A 12,175-nucleotide genomic window follows, 5' to 3' on the forward strand; every position below is an offset into this window, starting at 1 on the left:
CCTAAGGTGCCGTTTTTCAGGCGCTTCCCCTGCCCCTTGGCCTTGCGGTTCCTCTGGGGAACCCTCCCCTGCCCCAAGGCTTGTGTCTCCCCGCCGGTGGGCCCACGGGGCAGCCGAGCCCCGCGGCGGGCTGTGGCGCAGCCGTGAGGAGGGGCCGCCGGCCTCCCACCTCGCCCCCGCCCTGCCACGCGGCGTTCCTCCGCGCCAGCAGGGGGCGAGAGCTGTCGCCGCCGCCTCGCCGGGAGCCGCTCTCGCGCCCGCGCCGCATCCGGGCCGGGCCTTGGCCATGGCGACGGGCGCCAGGAAGGCCGTGTGAGTGGGCCGGCCGCGGCGGGGGCCAGGCCGGGCGGGCTCGGCTCGGGGTGATGGTGGGAGGGGTGTCGGTCGGGCTCGTGTTGGGGTGTCGGTCGGTCGGTCGGTTTGTCGGTCAGTGGCGTCGTCGTCTCCCCGCAGGTACCCGCTGTTCCAGCTGGGCGGCCCGCAGCTGCGGATCTTCCGGCCCAACTTCTTCATGCTGGCGGTGCGGCCCGGCGTGCCGCAGCCCGAGGACACCGTCCAGTTCCGCGTCTCCATGGAGTGAGTGCGGGGACGGAGCACAGGGTGCGGCATGGCGTAGCGGGAGCCGTTGCGGATCTGGGCCTGCCCTGCCCTGCCCTGCCCTGCCGCGGGAAGGGCCCAGCGCCGCCCGGATGGTGCAGAGGGACCCCAGCACTTATAGAGCACACACACAAACACACACCCCGCAGTGCCACACGTCCCGGCACACTGCCTCTGGTCGCCTCCATCAGGGCTGCAGGTTGCCCGGTTAGCTGAGGGGTGGGAAGACGAAGTGCCAGATAGTACCCTTTGTCCTGGGGGAAGTGGCTTCTGCATCAGGCAGATCTTTTATAGGGCTGCGAGGGCAATAATTTAAATACGAGCTTTGCTTGGCTTCTCTTCCTGAGTGTTACTGAGGCTCAGCCTTCCCAGGGACAGGCTGAGGAAGAAAGAAGAGCTTATGAAAATGATCCAGAGAAAAAGAGGTGATGTCCAGGTATTTGTCAGGACTCTCTTATCCTGACCGATATGGTTGCTCACAGTAAAGCCTGTGGTGGGTGCTGAAAAGATTAGAAAATGATATTCAGAAGATTAGAAAGGGTTCTCAGCTCGGGCGGTGAGAAAGCCCACGCACTCTTGCTGAAACAGAATATATCTGAGGTTTTGACTATTGAGGCTACAGAGGATAAAATATTTGTCACTGTACAGTTTATGGGTAATGCATTGCCGTAACAGTGTGTGATCTATGTTGAGTTTATACTTTTGTGCAGTTAGAGCTACCTTGCTTAAAAGGAGAAGATGTATTTATTCCAGATGTATTTATTCAACCAGTCTATAAATACTGTCTCTGTTTTATTTTATTTATAATATTTATACTTTTCCTTCTTTCTTTCACAAAAATGTTTTTGCATTGCCTAGAATGACAAAAGTGGATATCAAGAATTACCTTGAAAAAATATACAATGTGCCGGTAGCTGCTGTGAGGACCAGGATACAGTATGGTAAGTGCAACTGAGTAATCCAAAGGGATGAATTTGCAGCATCCCTGCATAAGCAGAAAAGACTTTTCCTATCAGAAGGTCCATTAGATTTCAACAGACTTCAGTTCCACGTGCTTAGCTGGTGATGTCTATCTGCTTAGTTGTTTATTTGTCCCTTGAAATGAATATGCACCACTTCATATTTGAATGCTTTGATTAGATTATGACATAAGTTTAGTTTTAACTGTCAAGATTGAGATTTTTCTTTTTATCTAGCTTGTGCTGTATGCTTTTTGTAGCTGGTACCATTTCTCCATGAAGACCAGTGGGTGTCTCACTGCAGAAGGAACTGCTTCATTTTTTTAAATAAAATTAGTAATTAAACTTAATTTCAGCCATAGCCTTTTTTTTTTAAAAAAAAAAAAAGTGGGTTGAGATTACTGAGCACGCACACAGAGGAGGTGTTACGGTCTAACAAAAGGCAAAGTTTGTAGAGCAAAGAAAGAATATTCTGTTAGATCAGTAGATAATGTCAGAAAAATATATCGAAAAACCTTCCATTTTTCATCACCTGTCGTTACCACGTTTCTGCTACAGACTTGCAGGCTTCAACTGATGGTATTTCTCCCCTGTGCCACCCCAGCATAAAACCAACCCAAGAGAAAAAGAAAAAAACGTTCCTAGTTTTAGTTATACTGAACTCTGACTTACAGCAGAGGGACCCATCTCTAACTGAAATAAGCTAAATTTATATAAGGTCGCCTTTACACATGCATGCTTCCTTCCCCAGAGCTTCTCTGACTGCAGTTTGGATGCCGTGCAAAGTCAGGAATGTAATTTTCACATTACTTAACCTTTTTGATCACCAGGCGGTGCATTAATCAGATGGAAAGTGACTTGTTGGTTAGCACATCTTTGATGGCTGGGTTTTTCTTTTTCCATGCAGTGTCTGTAGCAAAGGAATTGATTGATGTGTTTATAATGGTAAGAGTAGGGATGATTTTAAAAAAGGGATAGGGAAAAAAAAAGCTGTAATAGTGAAAAATGGAGAATGAAAGAAAAACCTTCAAAATAAAGTTGTAAACTCAGAACATGTAAAAGAAGAAAAAACAGAAACATCATCTGTAATATGCTTATGTGAAAAATAGAATTAAATAAAGTCTTAAATACCAAACACATGAAGTTCCAAACAGCACTGAAAATTATTCATGCTTGTCCTTATAATCATTTCATCTCCCACTGCTAATGGAAGTGATGGTAGAATGTATATATTCCGGGAGAAAAAAGGAAAGGAGGTTACAGTGTCTAATAATTGAGAGCTTTAACGTCTGCCTAACATGCAGGGAATAAATTGAACTTCCCACTCTGTTGTGACCAGCGTACTTGCAGAAGGTTGAGGTGCTTTCTGTCTGTCTGTATTAGGAAAAGTTTGTATGTTAGGAAAAGTCTGTTTGTAGATCCAGCTCATTAGCTAGGGAGTAAAAGTTGACAAGTTTGAAGCTGTTCAGCGGTCATTTCCTCCTTGTCTTCCTGAAGCTGTTGATGTTGGGAGGACGATTTATCACTCCTGGCCCCCTACTCAGGAGACTTGTCTCCTTGCTTCTTTGCAAACTTTTTGTGTGATGTGAAGGCACAATGGCAGTCAGCAGCCTGAGTCTGGTGATGCCTTGGTTCCCTACTTGAAAAAAAGGAGAGTAGTGTGTACCAATTTCAGTACATTTTAGTAATTGTAACACTGTGTTGGTACTGAAGAAAGAGCATTCCTCTTAACAATAGATCAGAACTAGTGAAGTGTCATCCCCGTTCCCTGTCCCCCGTTCCCCCTTCAGCTTGACCTTGCTTTGGGGAACTTGGAAGTCCTGGAAAGCTAAAGGTGGGGCTCTCTTCATATCTGCAGGTGCAAACAACAAGAGGAATCACAAGAATCAGAGAGTGAAGAAACCAGATTACAAGGTTGCCTATGTACAGCTGGTGAGTTAACATGGATGCATGTGGGGAAAGAGGAAGGGACTGTTGACCAGCCAAGCTAGAAGTAATGTTCAGTGAATTGTCAGGTTAGCTGAATATTTCTGCCAATCCTCTAATAATGACATTTTCTTTAATAGGTTCCAGAATGTATAAAGAGATTTAATGACTTAGTCTAAAAGTCAAATTCAAACAAATGGTTAGTTTTCAAGTCCCATATTTGTTTGAAGTCTGTATGTAAGTTATGGTCTGATGTCATACGGTGCTGCTTTGCCAGTGAGTTTCATGCTGACCCTGTACTCTGTGTGCTGGAAGGTTCACGACTTGTGTGGTTGATTGCTGAAATGTTCAGTAAGTGAAAGAATATATTGTAAGTGTAGGGAACTTCTTATTAAAGCTTTTTGGATTTCAGAGAAGACTAAGGCATATTCCTTGGAGAGCTTTTAGTCATGTCTAACAAGCGTGCTTTGTGGCTAAACCGGGTTCTGAAACGTATGTTGGTTGCCCAGTGGAAAAGGAGCTTCATGTTCTTATGAGTTTCTTTCATAACAGGAGCATATTATAGTTTAGACTTCTTTTGGGCTTACCTGTCACTATGTAAAAAAGAAATGCAACCAGTGACAGAAAACTCCTTCACAGACCAAAATTACATTAAAGGAATGCTATTTATGGTTGTAAAACCATAAGCTCAAAATTGCTCTTGGCAACACAGCCTCAGTGTTACTCCATCCTGGGACAAAGATTCAGTGTGGGGGGAGCACTATATGATCTTGGAGACCGCATAAGACTTCATATGGATGTAGAGTCAAACTAAAGAGGCACAGACAATGGAAAATCTGTTGGGTTTTTTTTTTAATTTTTCAAAGTTTATACGTGCTTAGAAGTTTTTCGCTAAGCCCCTTCTGGGAAAGGGAAGCCCCTTCTGGGAAGTGAGGAGAGTGTGTTTTTCTAGATAGCCCTTACCTTTAAAAGAACAGTTTAAAGTACAATGTTAATAGAAAGTAAGAGAGTTGTATTCAGATGAGGACTGACCTTGATTTACTGTGCTGACGTTAAAGGTAACCTCATCTCCGTGAGGATTTTGCATTACAGCGGCTAAAAAACACATTCCTTTTTTCAAGGAAGAATCTCTGCTTTGGTGGGCAAATTCTCCCTCCTGGATTGTCTGTGCTAGGGTTTTGTCTGTGAGAGATCAGGTATGAACGATTCCTTAAGAACACAGCTGAGGAACTGAATGCCAGGAGTGATGTTGTATCTTACATGAAAGTTGCTTTCTCTGAGTGTTCCTTAGTAAGTAATTGCAAGCACTTTCCATTGTCAGGGCCTTTTGCTAGTGACTTCTTTGTTTTTAGAGACTGGTTTCCCAAGATTGAAGCAGACATGGATTTTTATCAAACTCTGGTCAGTTCTCAAATCTTATTCACTGTATTTAATGCAGTCTTGTTTCTTTTGTCTGCTGGGCTGAGAAGGGAGTAGTTTGCAACCCATAGATACTCAGGGGGAAGGAGTGGGAAGCAAAATGCTCCTGTTCTGTGGAGCAAGCTACTCATTTAAGGCAGTGTCTTTGTGCATTTATTTCATATCAAACCTCTGAACCTAGAATAATTGCCATTACCTTAAGGGCAGCTCCATGGTGGAGAGGAGAATTACACAAACTAGCTCGGTACTGGAGGCAGTTGGACAGCAGTAACTGGTCATTCCTCCAGCCTCTCATTTTGTCTGCTGGACAAATTAGTCTGCACAGAGCCCTGTGGAACTGTGCCTGAGGACAACTCTTGGTACATGAGACAGCAAGTGTCCCTTACTGTGTTGCCCTATACTATAGTATCATCATAAGTTTTTAAACAATGCCATGTTTTCCATCGGACCCATGAATGGGGTCAGGGGACCACCTTTCGGTGCCGGACCTCATCCAAAGTGAGGGAATCCTGACCACTTACTAAACTCTTGTCAGTGAAGCTTGGTCTGTGCATTTTCCCTTCACCTCATTCCTAGTCTCTTTGCTGTCTTTTTTTTTCTATTGCTGTTGGTGTCTGGTAATTCCTTTAACATTTAGGTTTGTCTGTCCTTGGTGTGTCCCCCCCCGACTTTTTCCTTTTGTTCTTTGCTTTTCATCACCAGCTATGGTGTCTCAGACAATGAGCTCCCAGTTCTGTGTTCACACCATCTTTAAACAGTGGATGAGGCCAGAAACGCAGTGTCATTTCTGAAACTGAAGGTTTTGCCTTCATTCTCGGTTTGATTCAGGCTGTAACAGGCCCCATGCAGTCCATTGTTAATATCTGCCTAATTTAGGAAAGTCTTTGGTAACCACTGTAAAATCCTTATTTTCATGTGAATTAGTTTGCATATGCCGTGAGTCAGAGTAGCTGGGCTTTCCCACCATTTTTACCAGCTGTGTTTTCTCTCATTAATCCAGTTTCAAGTTAAAACTGCTTGTGACTGGAAAAATAAGGATGTGTTTTTGGAAGGTCTTGGGTTGATCTTTCTATTGCCCACTAGGTGGGAGTATTGCTCTTTCCAGCACGACTTGCTAGCGGCTGTGGTGTGGTTTACCTGAATGAAATTGAGTATATTCTCATGACCAGTTACGCTTCCGTGCTTCATAAAACACCACCTTATGTGTCCCAGAGCAACATGCATATCCATTAACTTACTGCAAGTGTCTCAAAGGTGGAAGGTGTATGAAGTCATAGTCAACATAGCCTTAGGCGTCAGATTAGTGCCCCAGCTGTTCCACATGTAAGAATTGTTGTCCTTTCTTTTCCAAATACTATTTCTTGGAGTTTCAGAGCTGTTTACTTTATTCTCAGGCTGTAACTGGACAAATACATGAACTGTCCAAGCATAATATTTTCACACTAAAAAAAATACCTCAAATTGTAGAAGGCTGTGGATCAACAATATCTTGCCATTCCAGAGCCTGCCTGCCTTTTTTTGCCTTTTGGAATGTGGTGAGAAAGGTTTAAGTTAGAGACTTACGACCCTGGGTATCAAATGCTACTCTTTTACGTTTTTATTTTTTTAATTAAAAACAAAGCTATATATCTTTGTGAAGTAGATAAAACAAAGGTAATACAGCAATCTTTCTCCTTACTCCAATACAGTTATAATTATACCAATGTTATTAAAAAAAAAAAAAGCCAGTGGGAAACTTTACATTTGCATCAACGTCAGGGAAATTAAAAAAAAACAACATCCCCTCCTCCTCTGTCAGTGTTCTCACTGGTTTAGCTCAACAGGTGTTAGCACCCGTGGGAGCACAACTGTAGACAAGGCTCTGGAATCCAGACCTATTTTTAATTAAACCTGTTTTGAGAAATCTAATGGAGATGGCTGTAAAAAGGAGTCTGACCTTGTCAACATAAGGACTAACACCTATTTAGCTGCATGAATGATGGCACTGGTGGGAACATTTTTGCAAATACTTTCTCCTCAAATGCTGTTTAGAGTGTCCGGTACATTCATAGTAATTAACCTATTTGCACATCAGATGTGACAGCAGTTTTCTTTTGACATGTAGTGAATTCAGAAGAAACTTGGATGCTTCGTGTGCTGTGTCATTCTTGTGTGGATTTTTGAAGTTGTTTTCTGTGCTGTTTTGCCATACATTATAACACCAGATGTTACCACTGCAATTGTAGGAGAATTGTTCAAATGCACTGGATTATTAAACTTAGCTGCATTTGCTGCTACTGCTGGACTGAATCCCATGCTGTTGGGAGTCCAACATTTTTTTTAGTTAACGATACTATAAACATCACTTTTCTCCTAATTCTGAAGGACAGTAGTAAGTGCTTCAATTATCTAAATAATCAGAAGATCTCACAGTTGTTTACACGATCAGTGTTTGCTGCGTCATTCCTACACAATGGTATCTGTGCTGACCTTCCATTCCTAAACTTTTCAAGGGACGCAAAGGTCAGAGAAGTATAAGTGAGTTTGCACTGGATAATCCTTCCAGCAATTTTCTGACATGAAGCTCAGCAGTGGAAAGGCTAACACTTGACTTCATAGACCTAATTATGGTCACTTAGCCTCTCATTAAAATGAATGGGGGCAATTTGTACCACTCCATGTGATAACTCCGTCTACAGACTCAGACAACAGGTGTATTTTCGGCCTTTCTAATGAAAAAGGCTTGAAATCTAAGGGGAAAATACATGTTTGATGCTTAGGTCACTTTTTATCTTGAAGGATGTTACCATTTAACAGATGAATCCTCATAAGACCTTGTATATAAATCAGTTTTACATTTGGGTAATGCTGAAGCGAGGATTAGAGTTGTGCAGAAGTAGAAGTTTAATGGCTCCCATTTCTGTAATCTAAACACTGGACCACACATTTCACTTGTGCATAATCTTAGAATTTGTAGGAAAAAGGGACATCTCTGGGAAGACCCTAAATTGAGAATAGCAATGCTTAAAATCATTATGTTGCCTTTATTTTTTAGGTGTTTTAATACTGCCTCTCTGACTTGCTTTGTATGTTTTTATGTGGGTTTTTTTTTAACATTATAAAAGCTCGCTTACGTATAAGAGCATGTGGTGGTAGAGCTTATCCTGACAAACTCCAGAGTATCAGTGTATCACTTCACATTGGTGAAAAAGTTACTTTGCTGGCAGTGCAGCATCCAGTTCCAAGACAGACTAATTACCTGAGCAAAATGATTTTTTGCCAGTGTCTGTCTTTTTTACAGGATTTTCTTTTAGCACAGCTATGTCAGGTAGGAAGATGTTCTTATTTTCTCCCCCTTCCTCTGTGCTTCTAAGTAAGGTAACTATGCTGGCAGAAGTTCTACAGGAGGACTGTGACCTAACCTTTTTAGAGCCCGTTTCAGTTTATGTGGATTTCAGTAATTCAGTAGTTAAAAGGATGACCTTGGTTAAATGGCTTTCAAAAGGTAAAACTGAACAAATGCAAGGTTTATGAATAAGCCAAAATTTTTCTCTATGGTTTAATATGCCAGCATTTCATGTTCTAGCAGTTCGCAAACTAGATAAAACGCTATTGAACTTGGTAGAAATTTAGTTGTTTGCTTTATTTCTGTTAGGAATTCATTCTGAGGATGCATTTATCATATGGTTGTCAAATGGTTGCGGTACAGAAGGGAAACCTTTTGCAAAGAAAAAGTGTAAGAAAAAGCAGCACAGCATAAAGGCATGATGATCCCTCCATTCCTTTGGTAGGCATTTTCTTGAGAAGGTAGTATATGGCCTTGAACCTCAGTATCCTCTGGCGTCATGTGGAAGATGCACTGAATGTAAATATGCCTGTACAGACTCACAATCCTTTATGTAAGTTGATGCCTTTTGGTATTTTTGAAATTTTGAAATACCCAAGATACAGGCTTCTTCTGAAAACTAGCTACTGAGCATGCACAACGGCTATTTTTCAAAGAGCTTTCATCACTTCAGAGTCTTACAGTGCAGTATTACTGCATAGTATTGTTACTTAAGATTTATCAACCTTCAGTTCTCAGGGTGTAATGTCTTGGCTGTTTCGAATCGTGTCTGGCTGCCAGCCAAAATCAGAATTTCTTCACAAAACAAGAGCTGGAAAGAGCCAACTTGTCTGTGCTGATTTTGATTTATTAAAAGACTCCAGATACAAATTGACATTTTCAGCTCAATATTTGACTTTCACCAGCCTTGAAATGGGAACTGGGAACTGTGAGCACTTTGATAAACAGCTGAAAGGTTTGTCTGGTTTTGCTACAGCATCTGTGTGTATCTTTTTTTTGTTTTTTTCCCTGTCTTTTAAAAATAATAACTGTTTTGCAATGCTTAGTGAATTACCATGGATGTTGTTAGTATGCTTTAGGGACAGCTTTCCTTCATTCTCCAATAAGGGAAGTGCATTGGTGCTGGAAGCATACCAGCGTGGAAGTGCTGCATAACAAGAACAGCCCCTTACTACACTTTTACCAATATAAATAGTTCTCAAATTTTCAGTGTAGGTGGTATGCCTACCATGTTAGCCTGAATTGTTTTCTGACTTGTTTAACTAAAATGGCTTCCTTCAGGGCAGACGAGTCCTTAGAATTGGCCCGGTCTGTTCTATAGATACCAGGGGCTGAGTGACCCGCCTGCAGTGCAATTAAAAGGTAGTAATTTTTTGTAATAGAAACAAATTCTTTTCCAAATGTTTTAGTGTGCTGAAATCTTGGGCAGTGCTTGGCCTTAAGGGTGCTTGCTGCTGATCCTACTGCAGGAAGAGTTTCAGTAGGCTACAGCTTTGGGATTGCTCAAGGACATTGATAAGGCAAGTTTCTGTGCCTTGAAATGGAACTGTGCTTTAATTGTCATAGGACAGCTATTACAAGCATACCTGTTGGTAATTTAAAGGTACAAAAGAGTTGAAACCCCAGCGTGTTCACCATGGAAAGGAAAACCTTGATTTGTTCCAGTTGATGTTATCCAGGCTAGAATTGAGGAAAGAGCAATGTACACAGCAGCTCCCTTGTTGTTTTTGTAGTATGGTCAGGCTCTTAGGAAACCCCCAAGAAGTATGCACTACAAAAACAACCGGAGCATTGCTGGGTATGAGTTGATATTTCCTAGATTCTAGTCTGGATAAGCTCAACCGGGATAAGTCATGTTTTTTTCTTTCCAAAGTGTATGCTTGAGGTTTAAATTCTTTCACACCTGTAGATTACCAGGTTCAGTGTATATGGCTAAATGAAACATAGCACACATTCAGCTGGGTCAGGGGCATGGTTTTTTTGGATTTACTTATGTCACATTTCTGATCCCAAAATGTAGTATAGGTAGCCGTGTTGTGGAAGGCTCCTTTCATGTCCTTTGTGGAACTATTTCATAACTGGGCCACTTGTTTGATTGTGTTTATTGCACAAATGTAAAGATTGGCTAATCTGAAAAAAACCAAAAAACCAAAAAACCCCGTGTTTTCATCTGAAGCAATTAAATGCTTTTGTTGAGATTTCTGTATGCAGTATGCTGCCAAGGAAGTTAATGTATGGTAAAGTTTGTAAATATTTTGGAGGGTAATTTTAGAGTTAGGAGCTATCAGTTATGAGTTTCATTATGCAAAATTCCATGTGGAATGGAAGGGCTGATATTGTTGAGTTTTAATGAAGTTGTGCTTAGTGCAAACACCACTAAAAAGTAAGTAGATAATGTTAATGGGGTAGAACATTTCCACAGAATAATAGTTTCCTGCTGTTAGATAAAAACCAGAGACCAAGCAAATGTTTATTTTCCAAGTGGGAGACATAGATCTGATGATGATGTTTCACTAAAATGACTTGTCTGTTAGGCAGAATGACTGATGCAGATGTAATCACTTTAATCTCATCAGTGATGTATTAGACAGATTGTTCCCACTGTAATTGTTTTACACTGTAGTCTTTATTCCTGTTGATAAGAGACCTCTGATATCTGTTGTTCTGTATTCCCACATTACGCCCTGCAGTAACAGCTGCTAGGACTGTTCTGTCTTATCTTTAGCTGAGATCTAAACAACTGTAACCAGTACCTACACCCTGAGTGTTAACATGATGACTGCCTGCCCCACTGTGTATTTCCTCGATGGTGTTACTTTAACAAAATCACTTACTTTGCTCATCTTGCTTTTACCGTATGACTCAGAGAACACCTCTGAGCTGGTTCAAAGTCTTTGAAGAGGTGTCCATCTTCTGACTATTCATCTGTAAAAAAAGATGTCAGTGTCTTAATTAGCAGAGAAAAGAGGAGAAGCTGAAAGTTAGCCTTTGGCGGGGGGGATATATGTGTATCGTGGGGAGAGGGGTGGAAAGAGATCTTGGGAGGTAAGAGGTACCATTTTGCACTAGCTGACACTTCAGGGTGGTCTTTCATTGTAAGTATATGCATCATAGCTACTGCAGAAAGGCTGGAATGTCTCTCTGACCATTTGTTTTCTCTTTAGGGCCAAGGACAAACCTTTCAGTTTCCCAACCTATTTCCAGAGAAAGAACAAGACACAGAAACTCGCTCTTTTGATGACTTCAAGAATAAATATATGGAAAGAGAGAAGCAGAGGCAGAAAGGTGACCCCAGACGAGGTGGAGTCCCCGATTGGTTTGGACTTTGATGCATCAAGCCAGCTGCCTTTCTTTAGGCTCAGAGGGATTTTGATCAGCAGAACTTGCACTCTTACCTTCTTGTAATGACCGAATGTTTATTCTTGTGCAGGCCTTGCTAGCGTGGCTTTTTTCCTGGCTGTTTGTGCATGAGTACAACAAAATGACCCTAAAGAAATAAAAGGTAAAATAAATCTGACTGCATCAGGTCTTTCCTGTGAACTTGTGGACTATTTCTAAAATGTGGAATTGCTGCTTGTTGTTTCTGACTATGAGGGTATCACTGTGCTTACGTTCTTCCTGCTTCTATGGGTTATTTTGAGTAAAAGTAGGAGGCATTTCATTTCCCAGGATGTGTAGTTTGCATTGAATAGAATGTGTAAGAGTCAAGCTAGGTCAGTCAGAGGCGGACATGAAGGTGATTGATAACTAGACTATAAGCTCAGGACATAGGGTTCCCTTATTGTCAGTTCTGGTGTCCTGCTACCCTGTGCATTGCCTTCCTTGCAGAGGGACCTCCCCTTTCCTGGAGATGTGCATGTGATCTGATTGCACTCCTTTGTTAACAGTTGTGTGGCATTTTGAGACAGGGTTTATTGGATAGACTTGTAACCTTATATGTTTGATCCCC

At 41.8% G+C, this 12,175-nt stretch overlaps 1 protein-coding gene across 1 annotated transcript; it reads left to right on the forward strand.

The window, feature by feature from the left end:
• Positions 1-286: 286 nt before the first annotated feature.
• Positions 287-11,703, forward strand: MRPL23 (mitochondrial ribosomal protein L23; the record flags this gene model as incomplete). Its single annotated transcript, XM_081999965.1, has 5 exons — positions 287-312; positions 454-576; positions 1,456-1,538; positions 3,415-3,488; positions 11,391-11,703. 5 exons carry the CDS (start codon positions 287-289, stop codon positions 11,553-11,555), a joined length of 471 nt encoding a protein of 156 aa, XP_081856091.1. The 3' UTR covers positions 11,556-11,703.
• Positions 11,704-12,175: the final 472 nt, after the last annotated feature.

The sequence above is a fragment of the Phaethon aethereus genome (assembly GCF_964289735.1).
Source record: "Phaethon aethereus genome assembly, chromosome: 5".
Lineage (NCBI taxonomy): Eukaryota > Metazoa > Chordata > Aves > Phaethontiformes > Phaethontidae > Phaethon > Phaethon aethereus.